The 24,711-nt window shown below is 37.6% G+C and overlaps 1 protein-coding gene across 2 annotated transcripts; it reads right to left on the bottom strand.

Moving 5' to 3' along the window:
- Positions 1-9,423: 9,423 nt before the first annotated feature.
- Positions 9,424-22,774, bottom strand: POLR1F (RNA polymerase I subunit F). 2 transcript variants are annotated; one of them, XM_074036593.1, is made up of 4 exons: positions 19,973-22,774; positions 17,447-17,588; positions 14,327-14,535; positions 9,424-12,723 (listed from the first exon to the last, which is right to left on the bottom strand). In XM_074036593.1, exons 1-4 carry the CDS (start codon positions 20,014-20,016, stop codon positions 12,312-12,314), a joined length of 807 nt encoding a protein of 268 aa, XP_073892694.1. In that variant the 5' UTR covers positions 20,017-22,774; the 3' UTR covers positions 9,424-12,311. The 2 variants fall into 2 exon arrangements, with proteins under 2 accessions (XP_073892694.1, XP_005550081.3); XM_005550024.5 differs by having other exon boundaries at positions 22,500-22,774.
- Positions 22,775-24,711: the final 1,937 nt, after the last annotated feature.

Raw genomic sequence — 24,711 nt, 5'->3', positions numbered from 1 at the left:
TTCTCCTGCCTCAGCCTCCCACGTAGCTGGGGATAGAGGTGCCTGCCACCATGCCTGGCTAATTTTTGTATTTTTAGTGGAGACGGGGTTTCACCATGTTGGCCAGGCTGGTCTCGAACACCTGACCTCAGGTGATTCACCTGCCTCAGCCTCCCAAAGTGCTGGGATTACAGGTGTGAGCCACCGCACCTGGCCAATGCACAGTTTTTAAAGTTTAAAAATAAAACGTAGCATAAAGCTTCTTCTCTCATCAAAGTCATCCATTTACCTTGGCCACTGTGTTATAAAATAGGGAAAAGAAGAAACGAGGTAGGAAAAATGTTATATTTTCAAATTACTGAAGAAATAAGATCCATTCACATCTAGAACAAGGTAGGTATAAGTCTAAATATTCTCCTCAAATAGTGAATATACTACATACTCACAAGTGTATCTTCACAGTGCCCATATGCAGCTGGGTAATCACTAAATTCAACCTTGTTTAAATGAGGAAGAAAAGTGGTATCTTACTTATTCTATCAGAAATCTGAGCAACTTTCTATCATACTTAAAACAATGTTTTGAAAGCCTGCTTAAACAATTCAACAAGCTTACTTCATCAACATGTCAAGTCTTTACTATATCCAGTCTTTAACAATAGTAAAGAGCTCTTTGGTTGAAAGAAATGGAACCCCTTCAGAAAGGCCCAAGTTAACTAATAGGATATTTATCACAAAGAGAAAAATGAGCTCTTGGAACACAACAGGAAGCAATATTGCTAGGCCTTCGATGAAGCAGATGTTTGCCTGGCAGTTAGCCTCTCACACTCTATCCTTGTGAAGAGATACAATGCATCACTTTCTCATAGAAGATACTGTCTTGCAAAGTTCTAGATTTTACTTTTTAGTAAATTTAGCTTGCACCAGAAAAATCTGGTTGGCTCTTTTTCTGACATTCTCTCTTCTCTCCATAAACTTAAAGTTTCAATTTCAAACAGCAATATAACATGGTGTTTCAGTCTAAGTTTTTATATCCCAACATTTTTTGAAAGAGAACATGGTTGTTCCAGCTTGGGTCATTGTTCATCCAAGATCAAATCAATATGACTAGAAAACTGTAGTTGTATGATACAAAGGTTGCCCTTCTTAGGACTATGGGCCAGAATTGGGTTAAAGATGACGTAAAAGCTAAGAGAGGAATTTCATTTCTAGTTACATCTAAAGTGCATTTCTCTTGCCACTTACCGGTTATGAGGATTTTAAATTACACACTCATTACCTTATGCTACTAACTCATGTGCTTTTATTGCAATACTGGACTTCCAGGTTAGGTATTTTTAGAGATTTTTTAGTATTATATATGTCTAAGAATAAAAAGAAAGCACACCTGGAATCAATAATTTAAACTTAGTGGAAGATAAAATAACCAAAAATTAACATCTGGAAACTACTACATCATCTGTCAAACAGGAATAATGTTATTTGATCTCATTATGGCATATGAGTTGAAAACCTATGAATATATTCTTTTGTGTAATTTGAAACCAAAATAGATAAGGCATATTTCATGTGCCACTTAATACACAAACATTTAAAATACTGTTTTCTAATTAAGTCTCTAGTTGTCCTTGATATAATTGATCATCAAATAGTTATTAAGCAAACACCAGTAACTCTTTCAAAGTAGTTTCTTTAGATTATTGGACATGGTTAAATAATGTGAAAGTTACAAAGCCACAAAATGAAATCAACTTGCTCTGAACTCATCACATCTCATTCTCCATCTTGCTCTCTCTGCTCTAGTCACACAAAAATTATCGTTGCTCTGGTTATCTTTCAGAAATATGAAACCCAGGTCACTCCTCATGTCTTTGAGCCTCTTCATTGACTATGTCCTCACTTTGAAATTATCTTCCTCTAGAATCTATTTCTTTCAAGTATTTGCTCTTGTTTCACCTTCTAGTGAGGCCTTTACTCACTACCTTTTTACAATTGCAATCTTTACCCTCTCTACACTGACATATCTTTCGCTTTTTTTTTTTTTTTGCCTCTGCAACATTTATCATCGTCTGGCATACTACCTATTTAGTTCTTTTTTGTTCTCCTCCTGCTTCTAAAATACATGCTGCATCGACAGGCAATGTTGTCTGTTTTGTTTCCCTAATAAGTGCTCAAATCAGAGTTTATCACATAGTTGGCATCCAATAAATATTGATTGCATGACTGAATGGCTAAGAAGAAAAGGAAAAAACAAACAAAAAAACAAAAATCTCCAACAATCACAAAGCAAATGGCTCTTTAATGTGAGGGTACATTCACATTTACTTCACAAAATAACTTGGGGCCACCAGAGACTACTAAGTCTAGGCCTTAATGTACATTATCATGTGACATCAAATAGGCTGTGTAGCCTGAAACCAAAATTAACAGAAAATAAATTTTTAAGTTTTAAAAGCTATACATATGAACATGACAAATTACAAGCAAAGCTCTTTCATTTTATCAGAATTATAAAGATGTCTCAAAGAAAAATGGATAGAAACTCTTCAGTTATGATTTGTAGAACCATAATGTTCTCTGTTTGAGGTTAGAGCAGTCAGTTTTATGACTTTAGTTGTTTCTGTCTATAAACTATTTGAGAAAAATCCAAAGCTCACTTTGGAATGCACGTGAAGAGATTTTACTTACTGCTCCAATCTTCTCTCTTCTCAAGTCATAGGTGTTCTTACAACTAATAGATTAAAGAAAAAACACGTAGAAAAAACACGTAGAAAAAAATCTTACTACATGATCACTTTCAAGACATTTAAAAAAATGTCAAAAGCAAAGTTGGTGTTAGTCTTTTCTTTTTCTTCTTCTTTTTATACATTTGTGCTTAGGTACCCTCTAGTTCCAGTCTGCCTGCCTTTGAAGTGTTAATAATTTTGGACATTTTGGAAACTAAGGAGAAGTTTTCACCATTTGTTTTCTTAAATGTGTTGGCAGTACAGGTTTTTTAAATTTTGAAATAAATCAAACTCAAATGTAGAGACAGTTAACAAAGAAACCCAAATTTAGGCTATGAGCATATATTATTTCTTTTTTGCTGTCACGTGGATTGGTAAAATGTACACAATCTCTAATGCTTGGCTAGAGGAAAAAACACCGTAGCTTTTTAAAAGATCTGACTGCACCCACAACTCAGGCACTTTGGCAGCACCCTTTGTTTTCATTTGCTTGTATTGTATGGAGCAATGAACAGCGTGCCAGTACCCCAAGCTATAGCATCTATGGTGATTTAAACAATTGGATCAGAGACTGGAATAAACTTTGCTGCCTCAGGGCTGGCAATAATTAATCAGTGATTTAAAAAATAAATGACTTCTGGCTGGGCGTGGGGGCCTACACCTGTAATCCCAGCATTTTGGGAGGCTGAGGTGGGCGCATCGTGAGGTCAGGAGTTCAAGATCAGCCTGGCCAACATGGTGAAACCCCATCTGTACTAAAAATATAAAAATTAGCTGGGCATGGTGGCAGACGCCTGTAGTCCCAGCTACTCAGGAGGCTGAGGCAGGAGAATCACTTGAACTCGGGAAGCAGAGAGATTGCAGTGAGTTGAGATGGCATCACTGCGCTCCAGCCTGGGCAACAGTGTGAGACTCTGTCTCTAAATACATAAATAAATAAATAAACAAATAAATAAATAAATGGCTTCTGATGTGGTTTGGCTGTATCCCCACTCAAATCTCATCTTGAATTCCCACTTGTTGTGGGAGGGACCCAGTAGGAGGTAACTGAATCATAGGGGCAGGTCTTTCCCATACTGTTCTCATGATAGTGAATAAGTCTCATGAAATCTGAAGGTTATATAAAAATGGGAGTTTCCCTGCACAAGCTCTCTCTTTGCCTGCTGCCATCTATGTAAGATGTCACTTGCTCCTCCTTGCCTTCCACCATGAATGTGAGGCCTCCCCATCTATGTGGAACTGTAAGTCCAATAAACAGCTTTCTTTTGTAATTGCATGGTCTCGGTTTGTCTTTATCTGCATCATGAAAACAAACTAATACAGCTTCCTTCCCATTTTTTAAATTTATGATTTTTAAAAGGAGGAAATGGATGACCACGTATTTCATATTATAAAATACAAACTTCTGTCATTATAGCTAAATAAGTTTATAAATGCCTCTCCCAGTCCTCCCACCAGTTGTACACCTTGTACATATTACCTTTAGGTTATTAAAACAGAACATACATCTAAAAGTTGATGTTTCCAACTTGGCTGATACATTGAGCAACAGTGTCAGCTTGCAAGTTGCTGGTAGAGTCACATGCTCTACATGGAGTAGGATGACTCTCCATTACTCTGTAATGTTCCTACTACTGTCTTGTGCCTTTTCTCACTCAATAGAAGATGTAACTCAGTCAAGAACCCTATGAAGAAAGAAAACACACAAAAAGAAAATTTCATCGTTTCAAAATGCTTATTAGGATGAAAAAAATATGTATATTTGGTACCTGGGTTAGAAGTTATGTTTTGGAATGTGTTCCAGGTAATAGTAATTCCTCTTTTGGGGGGGAATTTTTCTCACCTTTTAACTCCTCTTTCATAAATCTGGATATCAGGCAGTGACGTTAGTAATACCAGGAGTGAATCCATCCCCAAGTTGGCCTGAATTCTCCTTGCTGGGAATTTGCAATTGGTACTGAGAGCCAAAGAATTAATCTCCATGTGATGGGAACTGCAAAGTGACTGTTTGGAATACATATGAAAAACTGAGAGAAACTATTGATGCATTCCAATAACTTTTAATCTTTTCTTGAGGTCTAGCTGCATGCTGGTCCCAGAATTCCTTTGGCACCATGAATTTTCATAGCATCTCTCATGCTGTTTTTTGTTAGTTCATTAGTTTGGTTTCAGCTTTAGTAAATTCTGTAGGTTTTATTTGTTTGAGAACAAATAATTCTAAATTAAAATGTGGTATTATAGGAAGATAGCTAGTTTTTTTTTGTGGGAAATTCTCGTTTGCTCCAACAGTGCCTATCCAGTTGAAAATGTTAATTGAATGGAACAAGAAGAGAATGTGGCTCTAAAAAAGAAAAAAAAGCAAAACAAAACAGAACAAAAAATAGAGTTGTATATAATTGACATGTAGCTTGAGAGTGAGCAAAATTGGAGCTTATTTAAAATAGATTTGAGTTCTCCTCTCTTCCAAGGGTGGATTGTGCAGACCCTTTGCCTGCATTTGAAAGGGAACGTAACAGAGGTTCTGCCCACTGGATTCCCTGGACTAAGGAAGTATACCTGTTCCATGGACATCATTTGTACTTCTGTAATAATTCAGCCTTAAAGTGATTAGAAGTTACAGGGAGAATTAGAATGTTTTTAAATTTTATTTATTCAACAAATATTCAACAAGTAAGTATCTACTATGTTACCAGCACTGTACCAGCACTGGTATTATTCAGAGGCAGTCTGCATCAATTCTGATCCTACTGTCATGAAGGGAGATGGGCAGAGTTCCTGCTCTCATGGAGGAGAAGAGAGAGGAAAAAGAAGAGGAAGGGGATTTCATGGTTTTTGGACTATAGAAGTTCAAGAAGATGGTTCTGGCTTCAGATTCTCTGACTGTAGGAATTCAACAAATATTATCCATTGACTTCATCTCTCTGCCTCTGTTGTCCTCTGTGTTTCCATGTTGGGAAAACATGACAGCCAAAATAGTCACCGGAACCTCTAGATCCTACGAAGAGCCAGTGATCTATGTTAGGTCCTCTGAAAAGCAGACACCTAAATGTGATTAAACATGCAAGGATTTTATTAGAGAAAATGCTTGTGGGAGAAAATGGGAAAGGCACTGGGATAGACAGGGTAAGCTGTCAGAACACAGTGTAAGTTTGACCCAGAAGGAAATAGTAAGGAAAAGAAAGGTGGAAGCATTATAGGCTGCTATGTAATCTACAGAAGATTCCAGGCCCGACCATCAGGGAGTCAAGTCAAAGTTGGTTACTGTAAGAGTCATGTGTCTCCCAGGAATGGGTCTGCCTTTATATGTGTGCTGCATGCCAGCATTGGCTGGGAGCGGCAGTAGGAAGCCTGGCTTTGATGCGCATGTGGTGATGGATTTCAGAGTACAGCAGCTAGAGCTCATAGACAATTAAGCTCCCTGTTTTGAAGGTCTGTGAGGTGCATTCTCATGGTTGCCACATGGTCCAAGAGACAATAAAACCTTCTTTCCTGCAGGATCAACATTATTCTAAAAACTCACCCTGATATTTATTTATTCACTTGGTTATTTTAGGACACATGATTCATGAATTGAGGTCACAAGGGGACCCAAGACTGGATCCCATAATTGTACTGTCGCATGTGAATCCATGTAGTAGAGGAGAGGTGGATTCTAAGATTCTTATAGGCATCAAATACACCATATTTTGTGTGTATTTATGCATATGTGCGAGGGATCCTGAAAGAACACTACCTCTCTGAAATGAATGATTAAACAAAAATATTTCAGTACCTAGTGTTCTAAGATATTCATACCCAATTTTTTTAGACAGAAAAATTAGCAGATATCCACTAGTATGTGTGAGTGTATATACATACAAATTGTATGTATATGTGTGTATGTGTGTGTGGTATAACAACATGTTAATAGTGTATTTTACAATGAACATGTTTTAAAGAAAAAACACATAAACAATAAGTAACTTGAAGATCGTTTTCTAATAAACTCATAAACTAAAATAGTTTGATATTAAAGTTGAAATAATGGATTTCATAATTATATATGAACATCATTATGTACATTTGCATAGATTATAACAATCTGTAGTTATATTTAGTATACATATGAATTACTTAAAGGATGTTAACTGACTTTATCCTTTGGGTGAGGTGATGCTGAGACAATATTCCACAAGTCTCTTGAATTTCTGCAAATCTTGTGAACAGAGGTACTCACGGATTTTGTTCCAGACTAACTTTTCAAGAATGTTTAGATAGTTAAAGCCTTGGGAAATAAAAACAGTGGCCCCTCTAGAGCAGAAGACAACAAACAGAAGTAAACAAAAAGATTTGTTTACTTTCCAGTGTAATAAAGATGTCTTCCTCTGGGGCAAAGATTGGGCATTTTATATGTATGTAAAATGACTGCAGTCCATTTTCTGTAAATCACTGGGGTTCCCTAAGCATGGAGTTTCTCAGCTGTGACACAAACGCCCTTCATGCACAGTAGCTCCCTGGGGCTCTGCATTGTTCCTATAGGACTTGGGGTGCAATGGGAACTGGCTGGTAAAAACATGGAGCTTATTGAGGTGCAGTGAGTAATAATTAAAGTCCTTTTGTCCCTGATTTAGGAGTCTTTTGTCTTAAGCTAGCATCCATGAAGTTGTGGCAGAGTAACTTATTAGTTTGCAAGTTGGATAAAAGCTTAGACTCTTCACAGTTCTTTCCTTCAATAGACAGCAGTATCAGTGATACTCAGGATTCTCTAAGTGAAAGGAACTTTCAGATAATCTGGTTTCCAATTCAGTGGTCTCATTTTATAGGTAAAGAAACACAGCTTAGAGAGGTCACTAAAATTGTTTAAAAAAACTCCACCCAATGGGGTTAAATCATTGTCACCTTGTAGAATTTAAAAGTAATAAATAAAAATTGGGTGTGAATATCTAGAACACTAAGCACTGAAATATTTTTGTTTAATCGTTCATTTTAGAGAGTTAGTATTCTTTCAGGCTCCCTTGCACACAGGCATAATTACAAAATATGGCATATTTGATGCCTATAAGAATCTTCTGTAACTGGTGATCTTGTCTATAGACAACCAAATTTGAAAGACATTAGACTGTAACAAGTTACGGGGGATGCAGAATTAGCAGAACTTCTCTCCGGTATTAGAAACATTGTATTTAGCTCTTTCTTGTCTATAATCTCATAAATTTGTAGGTCATTTTATTTACTAATGCATTCTAATTTTAAATGCTAAAATTATGGTCCTCTTTGACGGCTCTTTTAGCTTCTATTTCCAGCTGTTTACTAAGACAAGAATGGACAAGGGATTTCATGTGTCCTTGTTTTTCTGTGAGTCGGTGAGTGCCAGAGAATTTTCTAATTGTAGCCAATGAATGTGGAACTAATTACCTACAACTATAAAGACTGCAGCTTATTTGCTATTGAAATCGTGGTTGTAGACTTAGATTTGTTGATTCTACCTTTTTTCCCCCTTAATTACTCCAATTTTATAACTTACTAAATTTTTGCCTTACTAAAAATTTTCCAACATGTTCAGGACAGGTTATCAAATCAAAGTGAATAAGTAGGAACAAGTCTAGCATTCAAATGTCTGAGATAAAACAACTGGGATGATTCAGTGTACCAAATATTTATTTGAAAATAGAAGACAAAATGATGCCATGAAGTTATTTCCTACTGCCAAAGTGGAGATTTGGATAAGAAAATAGTTTAGACCAAACATCTGAACATCTTTATGTTTAGTAAGGAGAGCCAGTGATATTCTGAGTTGAAGACATATTGAACTTTCCCATGAATTGTCCAAGAGAAATACCACAAAAAGTCACATGTGCAGAATTATCCATTATTTTTCAGTTTTATTCTCACTTTATGATATATAAAATCTCTTTTAAAAGAGTGCTTTTTCTACCTAAAAAATAACCATTCAAGTGCCTAAAGAATATTTTTAAAAACTGAACTATGTACTGGCCTCCTAAAATATCTCCATTTCTAAAGGTAGGAATCAGAGCTTACCTGTGGAGGTCATAATGTACAATACAGCTGGAAATGAGCAATTAAGACAGCAATTAAAATAGCAATGAAAGCTTTTAGAAATGTTAACAATACCCTTTTAAGAGGGAAAATATAAACAACCTAAATATCCATCCTTAGGAAATGAAATATACACTGAAATTCTGCAAACATTAAAAATAGGAAGACCTCTATGTATTCATATGGGAAGATATTTACTATAAAAGAAGGTGGGCCCAAAAAGTACAGGTAGTTTGATTCCATATATGTCTTAAAATATTTTAAAATTCACTACTTAAAAATCTCTTAAAACTACACATGCAATTGACAATAGTGGTTATTTCTGGAAGTAGAATTGCGAAGTGGGTGTGTGTGGTGAGGAACAGGGAGGGAGATCAATGACTGGTAGAGTGGGAGGATGTATATACTTTTACTATTTGAATTTTTAAATATGTATTGATTTTGTAACATAAAATATCTACTCTTTGGCAAAAAAAAGGCAAAGATGACCCATGTGGTAAATGTATAAAACAAGTTAAAGAGATCAAATTTCTGTCATGTCATTTGTAAGTATTCTATCCCTGACACACTGAAGTGATAAAAGTCCTTAAAAACCATATTACATATAGGCAAAAAAAAAAAAAAAGGATACATTTATTGAAACAAGTGAAGAGGTTAATAATATCACATCAGAGGCAAAGTGATACCATTTGAAACTGTGCTTTTTATTTATCAATTTAAAACTATCTGTTGATGCTTTCATTATACAAAGGATTCACTGTTAAATACTATAGATATACTATAGATATAGTTAAGGCATAATTCCAGTCCTCAGGAAACATTTGGTCGAGACAAATTTGATTAAGAGACAAGCTTTTCAAACAGGTAAACAGTTTGAAATAATGCAGAGTGTTACAAGTAGAAAAATATTTATTAAAGAAAAATAAGAATTATGGTTATGAAGCATGCACATTTAGCCTTGTCTGGAAAAAGTTTATGGAAGAAGGTAGTGCCTGAGGTCTTTTACATTAGATAACTTCTTAGTCCTCTGTCAGGTTCTCCACCTGGAATTGCCACAGTTAGTTTTTCTTCTCCAAGGGTCAAAATGCTGCTCATCCAACAACCAGCTTAAACACTAGGCATAAAGCATTAAACATTCATTTTCATTTGTACTTATCATGTATACTTAGTTGTGTATCTTATAGACAAAACGGTAAGCCCTTAAGAGCAAAAACTGGTTAAGTCATTTCTGTATCACTGGTGACTAGTGAGGTGTCTTGCACAGTGAAATGGGTGAATGATAGGAACTGGAGAGAGGGTAAGGGATCTAGTCTAGGCTAGAGGGTTTATATGAACAAATTCCAAGACAGAAAAGATACACGAGGTTAGTGCAGCATGTGACAAATGTTTTGAAGAATATATGGTAGACACCATCATCAGTCTTTTTGTGTCAGAAAGATGAACAAAAAAACAATGAACAAAGTTATTATATTCTAGGAAAGACAAATGGCCAGATCTGACTTTTCAAAACTACTCACATTATGAAAAAAGCAGGAACAAATCTAGTTTCAAGTTCAGCATGCCGCTCCCTGTTTAATTCATAAAACACAACTGGCAGAAGTATTACTTGAAGCAAAACAAAAGTAAATGTGGGAACTTGCTTATTTTGCTAAGCCACAATGTATTTTTCCAGCAATAGCATAAATTTGACATCTTTCTTTGTGTCTATGGAAAAGGGGTTTAGAATTGTTTCACTAAAAATTAAATTTCTCTATTGTCAAACATGATTGTATACTCAAATTTTAAAATGTGAAGGGAATATTTATTAAACATTTCCTGGGTATGCCACTATATTAAGTCCTGGTAATATGATACAGTTTATTTCAAAGTTTTTTCAACTCACACTTCCTTTAAAATAGCACTGACCAAAAGAAAGTTAATGTGAGCTTCATGTACAATTTTTAATCTTTTTGTAGAAAAATAAACTGAGAAAGGCAAAAATTGTTTTATTTAACCCACTATACCAAAACATACTGATTTCACTAGTACAAAAACTGAGATAGTTTACATTTTTTGGTACATCTTCAAAATCTGGTATGTACTTTATACTGACAGCACATCTCAATTTGGTTGAGCTATATTTCCAGGGCTCAATACTCACGTGAATCTCAATTGTAATCAAAGAGGCTGGCCTGCACCCTTCCATTGTCTAGCACATCTACTTGTAGACAATTGCCAACATCTGCCACTCTGCCAATTCTGTATCCCATCAATAAAAGTTCAGATCAACATATATCACTAGCAGAATTTGTTCATTACCAAATATTTAGCTGTAAGATCAGCACTATGTCTGGTACTAAATAAATGGCAACAAAAATGCTGACATGGGAGTTCAACCATTCATCTATTTGCAGATACTAACACAGGTAACAGTGAGTGAACAATCCTCCCTGGTTTTATTCATTCCACTTAACACAATTATTAATTTTCTTATTTATTGTGTGTATATGCACATCGGTTTCTCTTATGACATGCCACAAGGGAAGGAACTACATCTATCTTGTTTGCCGTTACATCCCTGGGCCTTAGCAGAATGTGTTATACAAAGTAGATGGTCAAGTATGTGGAAAATGAATAAATTTGGCCATGCATTGATTATCAGCTTCAACCAGCTTGTCATTTCATTACACTTTGTCAATTAGTCAAGAGACATTCCACATTTTCTCAATGAAAGCAGTGAACAGAACAACTGTTTTCTCTTCAGCACAATATCTTATAGCCCATTCCAATCATTAAAAAGTAATCTGGAATTTCCCACAAGTCAGAATCACATTTCTCCTGTCTTCATTAGACTCTCCTCCAACATACAACAAAATTAGAATGGCTGAGGAACAAATGAACAAGTACAAGAAAACAGTCCTTTCCATCAACCTCTCAGACTTAAGAAGACAAGGACACACATGCACCTGGAAGAAAAAAAGTAATGAATAGCATTTACCACCACACAGTCAGTCCAGGCCTGGCTTTTAAGAGCTGTGAAGACTTCAGAAACTTCTTTGGAAAACCATTTTATGTTAAACAATAGAAATACTGTAGAAGCCATGATAAAGGAAAACCTAAAACTAGTTAATGTCCTGAGTTTTTAAAAAAGCAAAATAAAATAGCATGTAATAAGGTGAAGCCTATTAAACACACACAAAATCGAATCATCAAAATCTCAAACTTAACTCATTCTTCAGTCATATAATATTGTATTATAAAGTCCTTCGGCTAGTCTTGACATTGTAGAAATAATTTTATGTAGAGTGCAAAACCTGGAAGAATATGAGAGCCGACAGTGAGAGCCGACAGTGAGAGCAGCTATCTTTTTATTTTGTATAAAATGGTACTTTAATAATACTGATTCTCCCCAGTTTAACTTATGGTCAGTTTTATCATTTTTAGCACATAGAGCCTCCTACTCCTAGTTCAGTATTTTCTGTTTTGGAAAGTACTGGTATGCTTAACCATTTCATATCACTGAAAACATTTATTCATCAATTGTATGTCGATCAATCTTTTAAAAACTGAATCATATTTAAAATTAGTGACACTAAAGAAAATTACTTTTCCCTTTTCTTTTTGGTGAGCATTTCAAAGGTGGGGTAAATTCAGCCTCTTCACTGTGTTTTCTTTTCTTTTTTTTCTTTTTATGGTCACTTTGGTAACCACTGGAGTCACTGCCTTGGAAAACAGGGTCCTGGTCCTGAACTTCCTGGTGCTTTTTCTTCCTTTTCTTTTTCTTTGGCTCCTCCTCCCAGAGGCCATTCACATTATTAGTATTCTGCAGGGCTGACTCTTCCATTGGAGTGTCATCTGCATCATCTGCTAGCTTTGTAGTACCACTGTCCACTTCATATGTCTCTGGGTCTTTCTTCTTTTTCTTCTTCTTAGGTTTTTTAGCAGCTTCCTCAGTGCCATTTTCTGTAACTTCTTCAGAAACTTCAGAGCGCTTGAATCGTAAACTATAAATTAACAGTTAAAAAAATGAACAGAGCAATAAGCAAAAAACAAAGAACAAATTGAGATCAAGATACCCTAACAGGCTAAGGTTTTCTAAATAATGACAGCAGTACAAGACACATAACCATGGCATAAATTCCAAATATTCTATCCCATTATCCCTCAATCCACTAAAATATGCATGGGCTGCTGAATGTTAAATTGAAAAATGTTAAATTTAATATTAAATGTTAAATTCTTTCTTTATGAAGAACTTCTCCCAGACTGCTTCCACACATAAAAATGACATAAGAATCTTGTCAAAACATGTCTTCCAAGTTTTGGGTTGTTTCAGAAAAATTTGGTCACTGAACATTAAACACCACAATACCTAGGCTTATTAACCAAACCACTGACATTTAATAGAAAATACGATCTGGTATGTATCAAAGTAATGGAGTTTCCAGTCTACTGTTTTAATCCTGTTTCAAATAATAGTCCATTGTTCTACTTAGCTGATACTAAGACAGTGTTACTTTAACATTGTGAATTATTTTATACCACTAAAATAAAACATGGATCAATGAAGTAGCTCTGTCTCCAGAACTTCAGTTTTACTCAGTAGCACTAGGCACATGTACCTAATCAATACCAACAACATAACTAGAAATTCAGTTCCTCAGTCAGACTTAGTCCCATTTCAATGCTCAATAGTGAGGCTGCTGTATTATGTATATATACTATATTTCTGTCATCACAGAAACTGAACAACTGTTCCAGACTTCAACCCATACTCTTGTAACTTTAAGGCAAAATATAGAAAAAATTATTAGCAATAGCAGCATTCTAAGAGTTGTCTCTCTCCTCCTTCCTTTAAACTTGGCTCCCATGGACTCAAGCTCAAGATCAGAGTAATTCTTACAATAATTTCAATACAGACTAATACAGAAATTAAAATATCTGGCACAGATGACAATGATCAACACAATTTTTTGTGTGTAAAAACAAAGCAGGCCAATAGGAAGGTAATTGTGCTTTCAGTAGTTTCAAGTTTAGAGGTCAATTTAAAAAAAAAAGTTAACATCAAAATAGAAAATACTCAGCAAAATTGAGCTACTGGATATTAAAATACAGACCAGTTAGCTAGTCAGTGTTTTAGAATATTTGATGCACCGTTACAGATTACTTAAGACTATTGTTGCCGGGCGCGGTGGCTCTCGCCTGTAATCCCAGCACTTTGGGAGGCCGAGGCGGGTGGATCACAAGGTCAGGAGATCGAGACCACAGTGAAACCCCATCTCTACTAAAAATACAAAAAATTAGCTGGGCGCGGTGGCGGGCGCCTGTAGTCCCAGCTACTCAGGAGGCTGAGGCGGGAGAATGGTGTGATCCCGGGAGGCGGAGCTTGCAGTGAGCCGAGATCGCGCCACTGCACGCCAGCCAGGGGGACAGAGCAAGACTCCGTCTCAAAAAAAAAAAAAAAGAGTATTGTTTATATTGACTTTATGGTTTGAAAGCATGAATATTCCTATAAACAGATATTTTTAAAGAGAGGCTTATGTTCTCTAAATTCAGAATTAAATAGAAATTAAGTACCTAATGATAATTATGTAATGATAAACTAACCTTGTGATATTTAGTTTTCCCCGAATGCAGAATACTCCAGCAGCATCTGAGTCTAAACGAAATACTTCAAATTCTAGTTCATCACCCATGTTTATCTCCATGGTTAGCCACTGCTCAGCTGACAACTGCTCAGGTTTAGGAATGGAGGCATTGAAACACCCGTGTACTAAACAGCCAATGTGGCTAGAAGACACTTTATTAACTATACCCTGGGAAGAAGAAGGAAGAGCGTACCATAAAGAACAGATCCACAAAGTTAAAAGGTGAACCAAACTTTACAAGCTTCAAATAATCTTCAAAGAGCAAACATCAAGTTAATGGTCTAATTTAATATGGAAAAAGTTTACCTCAATTAAAACTTACCCCATGTCATGCCAAAACATCACTTTAGAATACCTTTGGGTTTTGAGAAAGCTCAAACTTTATTATATAAGTAATTGCACATTAACTGCCTAACTGGATAAACTAACCTGCCCCCGCCACCCTGTCCAAGAAAAAAACCACCTAAACCCCCCACTGCAGGATTCCTTGGGGAGGAGATTATTACTCTTTAGCTACATTGAAACCATGCAGAAAATACTTCCATATAACCTATAAAAAGACCTCATATGTGTTTTATAACTGGGATCTATGTTATGTTTCTGTAAATAGACCAAATTTCAAAGCTTAAAAATGCATTCTTTATTTAATTTAGCATGATGCAAGCATTCCATTAGAAGACAGCTTACCCTTTATATGTAAATATTGACCATGACTATTTTTGGCTAAATCACAAAAGTATTATTAGAAGCTTTAAAACTAAAACAAAAATATGTGCTATATGATTTTAAGATGAGACTCTACATAAAACTTATTTTTCTTCTCAGGGTCAATATATACAAAGCATATGAATGAGACCCAGAAATATTAAAAATTCACATTTTCTGAATTACAAAACTGCAAATAATACTGACATCTATATAATGCTGTTTAACATCAGCAACCCTTTACACATGTGACATAATAAAACTTCCCTATCTGGTATGGTCAGAAGTCTAGTGTTCCCACTGGTAGTTTCCAGATGGTCTAGATAAACAAACTGGTACATCCATAAAATAAAAGATTATTCAGTAACAAAGATAAATAAGTTCTCACCATAAAAAGACATAGCGAAACCTTAAATGCATATTGCTAAGTGAAAGAAGTCAATTTGAAAAGGATACATACTCTATTCTTCTTTAAAAAGGCAAAACTATGGAAACAGTAAAAAGATCAGTGGTTGCCAGGGATTAGAGGGAACAGAGGGAAGAAGGAAGACATGAATAGATGGAGCACAGGAGTTTTTAGGAGAGGAAAACTATTCTGTATCATACTATAATGGAAGATAAGTTGTTGGGATTCACTCATGAAAGTGGCAGAAATATTAAAGGGAAATATTAGGGAAAGTTATAGGGAATAGTCACAAACCTTTTTGGAAGGCCAAAAGGTTATATAGCTTGTAATAATTGAACAGGCTGAAGACAGCCGGTTCTTACCTTAGAGCATTAAGTTATAGGGTAAATACTAGGGACAATAGAGGCTTCCTCAGTTAAGTCTGTTTACCCTACCTCCATTAACTAACCTTTAAGTCAGATGGCCCTCTGGGGGTGGGGCCGGGGGAGGTCGCCCAGAGATATTGCCCCCTAATGACATTTACTTTAAACCTCAGTACCTGAGCTTTAATTATTTGTAGAACTACTCTCTTGACCATGTTAATTATCCACAACTGTGTGGACTCAGAACTTCTATTGTTAACTGTATACTAAATAAATGCCTGGAGTGTGAACTGCTCAGGGCCAGTGGCAGGGACAAACCTCTCTCGGTGTGTAGGCGGTCGGACACTCAGCAGTACTGGCAAAACAGAATATCTGTGTGTCAGTGAAGGTTTTATTCATCCGTCTTTTAGGTCAGGGTCTGCGGGCAGACCCTGTATTTTTGGAGACAGGGTCTCACTGTTGCCTAGGCTGGAATGCACTGGCACAATCATAGCTCACTGCAGCCTTGAACCCCTGGGCTCAAGTGATCCTCCTACCCCAGCCTCCTAAGTAACTGGGACTACAGATCCATGCCACCATGCCTGGCTAATGTTTTATTTTGTGTAGAGATGAGGTCTCACTATATTGCCCAGGTTGGTCTTGAACTCCTGGCCTCATGTGATCCTCCTGCTTTAGCTTCCCCAAATGCTGTGATGGTAGGTGAGCCACTGTACCTGGCCTACATGTTTATATTTAAAATAATAATTTACACAAAGTAGATGAAAGTTAAGTTTCTTAATTTCCAAATACACATCTACTGCCAACTTCAGTAGTCCAGTTATAAGATTCCAGTTTAACAGGCAAAGGATACTATTTGTATTAATTCGATATTGATAAATGAAAAAAATTGGAAGTGCCTTCTGGGTTTTGTCATGGTTAAATTGATCTATATTTTTATGAACAATATCAAGGGTTAGTTAACAGTTCTGATCTATTAGATTAAAATATTTATCAGCTGAAGAAAAGAGCATATACACCCACATATGAGTATACATATGAACATGTGTATACACAGAGAACTGCTGGAGGAAGACAGGAGAAAGTAAAGAGTAAAAAAGGATCTATTTCAGTAGATTTCATATCAATATCTGCATTTCCAGCTTATGAAAAACTGGAAGACCTTTCCCACAGAGATTCCATTTCCAAGGCACAGACTGGCTGCCCTGTCATCTGTCATTCACACATTTTCATTACTGCCTAGCCCATTTGAATTCCTGTTTTATATACTGCTATATATTCTTTGAAACCTTTGTAAAGAAATGGTATTTGTGTAGAATTGAGAACTTTTGAAATAATGATAATTGATTTTTTCCCCTTAAAATCATTCTGTGACTATGAAAATAATAAAGTGAATGGGACATATATTCTGTGCATGCATGTGTTTTAGGAGGATATTAAAAAACTTACCTAGGTTTGGATGATACAAATTATTTTTTCCATAAAAATATTTATTTACTCACAATAGCAATTTATTTGAGTCCCAAGGTATATATTACCTTTTAAAATGTTCCAAGTTACATAATTATAGAATTGTACAAAGGGAGCTAGAAAAAAGGGATACACATACCATAAGCTTTTGCCCCGGTTCAGGGCAGAAAATAACAAAATCAGCTTCAATGTTAAGATGAATGTGTCCTTGATCATCATAAATATCTCCAAGTTCTCCCACAACTTTGATGTTATCATATGCAATAGGGACACCTAAAAGGCTGTAAAAAGAAAAAGTTGAAAATGATATATTTTATCCTCTTTTACTTATTTATTTTTTTGGAGACAGGGTCTTACTCTGTCACCCAGGATAGGGTGCAGTGACATGAACAGGGCTCACTGCAGCCTGGACCTCCTGGGCTCAAGTGATCCTACTGCCTCAGCCTCCCAAAGTGCTGAGATTATAGGTGTGCACCACTGCACTCTTTTAAACCAGGCCATTTTCATACTGATTAGATATTCTAAGAGTCCAAAGCCTACACATCTAAATACACCACGCATGTCAAAAACAATAGTATATGATTAGTCTGTAACAACTTTAGTAGTCCTGTTTCACCAATGGATTCTGATGTGTTGGCTAAGTTAAAATGATGATTTAAGATACACAGAAACAAAATATGCATTAATGCATGAGCAGTAAATCAACTCTTCTTCCCTTGCCAACTCCCATTCTTTCTGTTCTAGCATGACTATTTGAATTCTTCAAGTTACACTAGGATAGAAAGAAAGGACTTAGCAAAGAAAACGTGTATCTCTGTGAGCATGACTGAACAAGAGGCAATTTTGGTATTATTCACCATTACTGAATTTCAGTACTTGACAGCATATAGCAAGGGAAGCATTACAGTTAAAGGTGAAGCCCCTGAATTTTATTTTATTTTATTTTATTTTATTTTTTTTTTTTTTGAGACGGAGTCTCGCTATGTCTCCCAGGCTGGAGTGCAGTGGCGCGATCTCAGCTCACTGCAAGCTCCGCCCCCTGGGTTCACGCCATTCTCCCGACTCAGCCTCCCAAGTAGCTGGGACTACAGGCGCCCGCTACCACGCCCGGCTAATTTTTTGTATTTTTAGTAGAGACGGGGTTTCACCGTGTTAGCCAGGATAGTCTCGATCTCCTGACCTCGTGATACACCCGCCTCGGCCTCCCAAAGTGCTGGGATTACAGGCTTGAGCCACCGCACCCGGCCGCCCCTGAATTTTATTTTATTTTATTTTATTTTTAATTTATTTATTATTATTATACTTTAAGTTGTAGGGTACATGTGCATAACGTGCAGGTTTGTTACATATGTATACTTGTGCCATGTTGCTGTGCTGCACCCATCAACTCGTCATTTACATCAGGTATAACTCCCAATGCAATCCCTCCCCCCTACCCCCTCCCCATCATAGGCCCCGGTGTGTGATGTTCCCCTTCCTGAGTCCAAGTGATCTCATTGTTCAGTTCCCACCTATGAGTGAGAACACGCGGTGTTTGGTTTTCTGTTCTTGTGATAGTTTGCTAAGAATGATGGTTTCCAGCTGCATCCATGTCCCCACAAAGGACACAAACTCATCCTTTTTGATGGCTGCATAGTATTCCATGGTGTATATGTGCCACATTTTCTTAATCCAATCTGTCACTGATGGACATTTGGGTTGATTCCAAGTCTTTGCTATTGTGAATAGTGCCGCAATAAACATACGTGTGCATGTGTCTTTATAGCAGCATAATTTATAATCCTTTGGGTATATACCCAGTAATGGGATGGCTGGGTCATATGGTACATCTAGTTCTAGATCCTTGAGGAATCGCCATACTGTTTTCCATAATGGTTGAACTAGTTTACAATCCCACCAACAGTGTAAAAGTGTTCCTATTTCTCCACATCCTCTCCAGCACCTGTTGTTTCCTGACTTTTTAATGATCGCCATTCTAAGAGTGCATCTCCCCCGGCAAAGCAACGCCCCTGAATTTTAAAGTCAATGACTTAATGGAGAAAATCCCAAACTTAAACTGTTGCTAGTAAATGCAAATGTTAATACAACTACATTTAGGAACTGACTCTTGACACTTTAGTCTACAAATGTAACAGTCAGGATTAAGGGACAACTATTTTTCAAACTGTCATTTCTTAGTTCTTAAGGAATTATAGCTATTAAGGAGAAAGACCTAGTGGTGGGAGGCGGAGGGTGCAGTGAGCTCAGATCTCACCACTGCACTCCAACCTGAGCGACAGAGGGAGACTCCATCTCAAACAAAGGAACAAGAAACAACAAAACAAACACAACCTGGTGGCTTCATTACTTGTTGGAAAACACTTCCCTGACTCCCCTAGGCAAACCTGAAATCATTCCTCTACTCCTATAGGCCAGCTTTCTCACTGTTCTTAATCTAACTGTATTGAACCTATCTGTATATATGTTTGAATTTCACACATGACTCTAAGGCCTTTGATAGCAAAGAATATTTTTTCTTGAACTCAATTAAACTTCTAACACAATTCACATAAAATAAGGGAAAGCATTTATCCCTAATAGTTGTTGTTTACTAAAACAGCCAGAAGCCACAGAAAATAAACTTTAAGAACTACCAAATTAGGAAAATCCTAACTCAGAGACTTACTCGGGAAAGCAATCTTCTGAGGTTTTCATTTCTGCATGTGGCATTCCTAAGCTGGAATCATCCTATCACTAAGACAATGTTAGGGACACAGAAAACAGAATCAGAGAATAGGAAGAAAAATTAACTGCCATACTAGACAGAAAAACAAATATTAAGACTTTATTTCTCCTAATCAAAGCCGTGTCTGGAAGGAGGTCTGTGGTCCCCTGGTGGGAGGGGGGACATTTGGAAATTTGTGATACTAATCATGGTTATCACAAACTTTGCACAAGCCAGGGCAGAAAAGAGTCTGTCATGTACAGGACAGTCGGTACAATGAGGAAATATCCTTAGCTCTGACTTTTGAATAAAAGGACAAATCTGTTTACAAATAGCTAGGAACCTAATTTAACTCTTAACATCAACACACAGCCATCTTTGCATATTTTTAATCTATATTAAATTGTTCAGGAATTTAGCAATATATAAATTCAAGGGGGATTTTGTTAAGAGTCATCAGATATGTGAACACAGGCACCCAACACTATATACTTTTTCCTTCTTCACTTTTGTTTTTCAGATACCATCCTAAATAGGTATCAGGGCAAGATGGTAGCCTCACTTTAGTTCTTTAATACTGTATGTTCAATGTTTTGTCCCTCATTAGTAATGCATAGTTCAAAGTGTGGTGCCTGATTTTCACCTGGTGCATAATTTCACCAGGGGTCTTCAGCATATCCAAGTAATATGAAAGGAGTGGTGGCCAGATCTGTTCAGAGTCACTCCGCGTGATTTCGTTATTTCCCGCCCTAGCCTGTCAAATGCAGGCAATACAAAACGGTTACAGAAAACAGGATGGTTGCTTGTGTTTCCAGATGTTATGACTACTTTGTATATCCTTTAATCTCTCAAATCCATCCTCTCTAATCATTTTCTCTTGAACAATTATAACATGATCTTAATTCCTCTCCTTGTCCACTTTCTCATCCTATTTGGTAGCTAACCATTAAGTAAGGCTAACAAGTACTGTTTCTTAAACTGCAAATCTGATATGCCAGGAACTGCAGATAAGTACTGCTTTCTCAAAAGTGTACCAAGTCTCAGAGTTAAAGGGTACTGAGAGGATGAAGCACTAACCCTGCCTATGAAAACAGAAACACAAAAGGAAAAACAACAACAACCCCACCTTACCCCCAAAAGAACAAAAACTGGCAATGACAGGAAGGGAAAAGCAAAATGGCCATCCTCTCTGAGTCACCCCTGCCCTCGTCTCCAATGGCATCCAATGCCTTTCCCCTGACATAAACCTTATTCTACTTATATAATAGATACGGTTCTCTGGGCAAAGCATACCGGTTCACATCCAGTATCCGTTTGTTTATGCCACTCTTTGCCTGGAATGCTACCATGGGAAAGTACCGTCTTCACTCAAGTTGTTCTCAGAGGTCCCAAGATCCCAATTCAACACTCCTTATCTTGTTAGATTTCTGTCAAATTTTAACACCTTACTATTTATTGGCTTGTATTTGTATCTCTACTACAGCTTAAAGCTCCTTGAAAGAGGGATTTCATTTTTTGTTTGTTTTTGTATCTCAAGTGTTCGGTATATAATATAAACATACGAGAAGTGTATATTGGTGCTTGGAAGAAGCTGTATATTCTGGAGATGCTTGATTATTAACCTGTGTGTGGAGGTCAAGGATCCCTTAAGAAAGTGATAAAAGCTTCCGATACAGTGCCCAAGGAACTTCACATAAGAATTCCTGAAGGACAGTCATGAATCCCTAAAGAATCCATTCACTCTAGTATTAGAACCTCGCTTTTGAACCAAAGTATAGTCCAGAGGAATACTGAGGCACATGCCCGCGCCCCCCGCCACACACCTCTGTAATTCTGTTTTCAAGGCACTTTTGAATACCGTAATATAAATGCATACCTTTTGTTTTTTTCTCTCCCAAAAGCAACAGGCTCATTAGTTCGATTGAATAAATCGTCTTAAAAACAACTCAGGTCCAAAAGAAGAGAAAATGGGGAAATGACCAGATTGAAATACAGTAAGAAAAAAACGTGCTTCACGTTTTACAGGTAGAACGGTTGTACTAATGCTTCATGTGCAATCTTCGATGGAATGAGAATCTACTTAAGCACTGCAAACCAAATTTTTATCGTCAAATGAGAAAACATCATCCGGAACGGGATAAATGAAACGTTGAATGCCAAACAGAACTGGGCCTACTAGGTCTCCAGACCCTTGGTCTGTTCCTACCCCTACACCAGGATTCTGGAGCGAGAATCTCCACTCCCTCCGCCGACACCTGAACTTCATCTTTAAGTTTTCTTCTCTATCTATGAAAGGGACCCTATAAAGATCTTCACCACAGTGGTACTGGCCTTGAGGGGCGGATCGCGACTCTAGAATTCCACGGGGCTAAGCTCTGGGGGGGCAATGCGACCTTTACTATTTGCCCCCTTTCTGCTGCGTTGTCAGCATATCTACCTGCTGCTACTTCCCGTGCACAAAAGAAGGAACAGGCAAAGAGATCGGTACCTCTCAGAATAGCGAAGGAGCTCCGCATCAAGCTGTTCTCGAATGCCAGTGCGTTTCCTGTTCAGGTAGCGGGGAGACAGCGCGATGTGCCTTTGGTGCGGCCCAGCCACCAGGCATGAGTAGCGACTGTTCACCAGCGCACAAGCAGCGGCATAAGTCGGCAACTCTAGGCAAGGCAGGACGCCAGCCTGCCCTACCAGAGACCCATCAGAAGCCGCCGTTGGCCGCGGCACCTCTGAACAACCCGCAGCCATGCCGCTTGTCAAGGTTCCCACGGCGCGCGCCGTTGACGCAAGCACAATCGCCTGTCCCCGACGCTCTTTTTACGTCATCCACCAACTACCACGCCCCTAGGAATTTCTCCTCCTTACGCTGTATTACGCCGCTCTGGCCAGCAGGGGGAACCGTATTTTCGCGCTTCGAGGACGCGAGCTTAGAGCCTGGGATATGCATTGAGCATGCAGGAAAGTCAACTGTCTGCTCTTTTAAGGGCAGGCAAATATGTGTTTTCGTACAGAAGCTTATTGGATTAAGTAGGCAGCTTAAAAAGGGGGGTTTTCACTTTGATCATTTCCAGTAGTAAGGTGGTTTGGTAGAATTTTACAAGCTTGGACTGTACAATAAAAAATCAAAATATTTATGGAGTGTATTTTATGCAGGACACGAAATCCTAAGAAGCAGGCCTGATAACTCTAATGCAACATATCTTAAAACGAACCTACTAGTTCTCTCCTGTCCCACTTCTCTCCTCATTATGCACATGCTAAATCAGGGAATTATACCACAGCCAACCTGTCAGCCTCGGATCCTCTTTTGTTTTCCCAAATATTAAATCAGCCTGAAGGCCTGTATTTCCCAAAGTGGAAATATCATTCTGTTTGGACACTATTCTCTTTCCCTACCGACAAAACCGCAGGACTCCCTGCCTGTGGAAGCCTAGCTCAATGGTCAGGAGGACGCCCTGGGGCAGCCAGATCTTCCCGGAAACACATATGATTGTGTTGTGCCCTGTTTAAGCCCTACATAGGCACCCCACTTTCTCTAGGACAACACAAACTCCTGAAAAATGCTTATACAAGGCCATTTTGTGATCTGTGTGGGCACGCAGCCTCTCTCTTCAGCTTCATTTGTCACACTCCCCACCCCAATATTATGCCCCTTGATCCACTTTCAGGTCACTCTTTCTGCAGTCTTACGCTGTTCCTTCTACCGGGAAATATAATATTTTCACAAGGGTAAATTCTCCTCACGTATCAATTTTTAGCTTAGATTTTACATTCTGTCCCTTTGCAAAGAGTTCAACCACCCCACACCTCTTTCTCTATAAGGATTAGGTAGTTACCCATGCATGTTTTTTTAATGTTAATTTTATATTAACTGCCATTTGCTTGCCTGTTCCGTCAATAGATTCCTACACTCACTAAAGTGGGGACCATAATATCTGTATTATTCACTACAGTAGCCCCCCACATCTCATCCCTCCTCCAAAGAAAACCAAGAAAAACGCAAACAATGCACTCTGAATGAATAACCTGATAGCGAGTTAATAAATAATAAGTGATAAAGAGCTTGCAGCCTAAGTGGAAGTGGGATGTAAATGTAAACATGTAATAGGTTATGCTGGGTAAGTGCCAAGAGAAATGTATAGCAGTGATGTGAGTATTAACATACTCCCTCATCTCCTAGACACTGCAAAAAGCTTCTTAACCTCTCTAAACCTGATTTCTGACTTGTAAAATAGGAAAAATAATGCTTGCCCTGCTACCTTAGAGAGATGGTAGGAGGGTCAAACAAGATAAATAAAAAGTATTTTCTTTAATATTCCTGAAATGACTGCAAACTCAGCATGAGATGATAGCGGGATGAAACTGCCCCCAAAACCTAATAGTAGACATTTTAAGTCCATAAATGGGAAACTTAATGGCCCTTACCTTGATTTTGTTGCAAAGTCCTGTAAAACCCCTGTGCAGGACCCTTCTGTTCAATGTGCTCAAACTCAGCTAAACAAGGAAGTCACCTAAGGTGAGGAGCTTTAAGAAACTCCTGATGCCCAGATGACATCCCAGACCAGTTCAATCAAAATCTCTCCAGGTGACTACACCTTACAGTCAAGGTGGATCTAGACTGGATGTAAGTGATTTGAATGAAAACTATTTGGCCAAAAAAGAATTTAGTAAAAAACAAGCTGGACATCGTGGCAGTTTGCCCAAAA

This window comes from Macaca fascicularis, chromosome 3 (genome assembly GCF_037993035.2).
Source record: "Macaca fascicularis isolate 582-1 chromosome 3, T2T-MFA8v1.1".
Lineage (NCBI taxonomy): Eukaryota > Metazoa > Chordata > Mammalia > Primates > Cercopithecidae > Macaca > Macaca fascicularis.
Note: the sequence above shows the minus strand (reverse complement) of the source record. Positions and strands in the feature narration are given on the sequence as shown.

Bases quoted from the DNA above. Each gene is read 5' to 3' on its own strand.
- POLR1F (XM_005550024.5), bottom strand. From the start codon at position 22,753: ATGGCTGCGGGTTGTTCAGAGGTGCCGCGGCCAACGGCGGCTTCTGAT. The intron at 17,589-22,499 runs GTACCGATCTCT...TTCTTTTTACAG, and splicing joins CTCCTTCGCTATTCTGAGAG to CCTTTTAGGTGTCCCTATTG. The intron at 12,724-14,326 runs GTTAGTTTATCA...GTTAATTTATAG, and splicing joins GGAAAACTAAATATCACAAG to TTTACGATTCAAGCGCTCTG.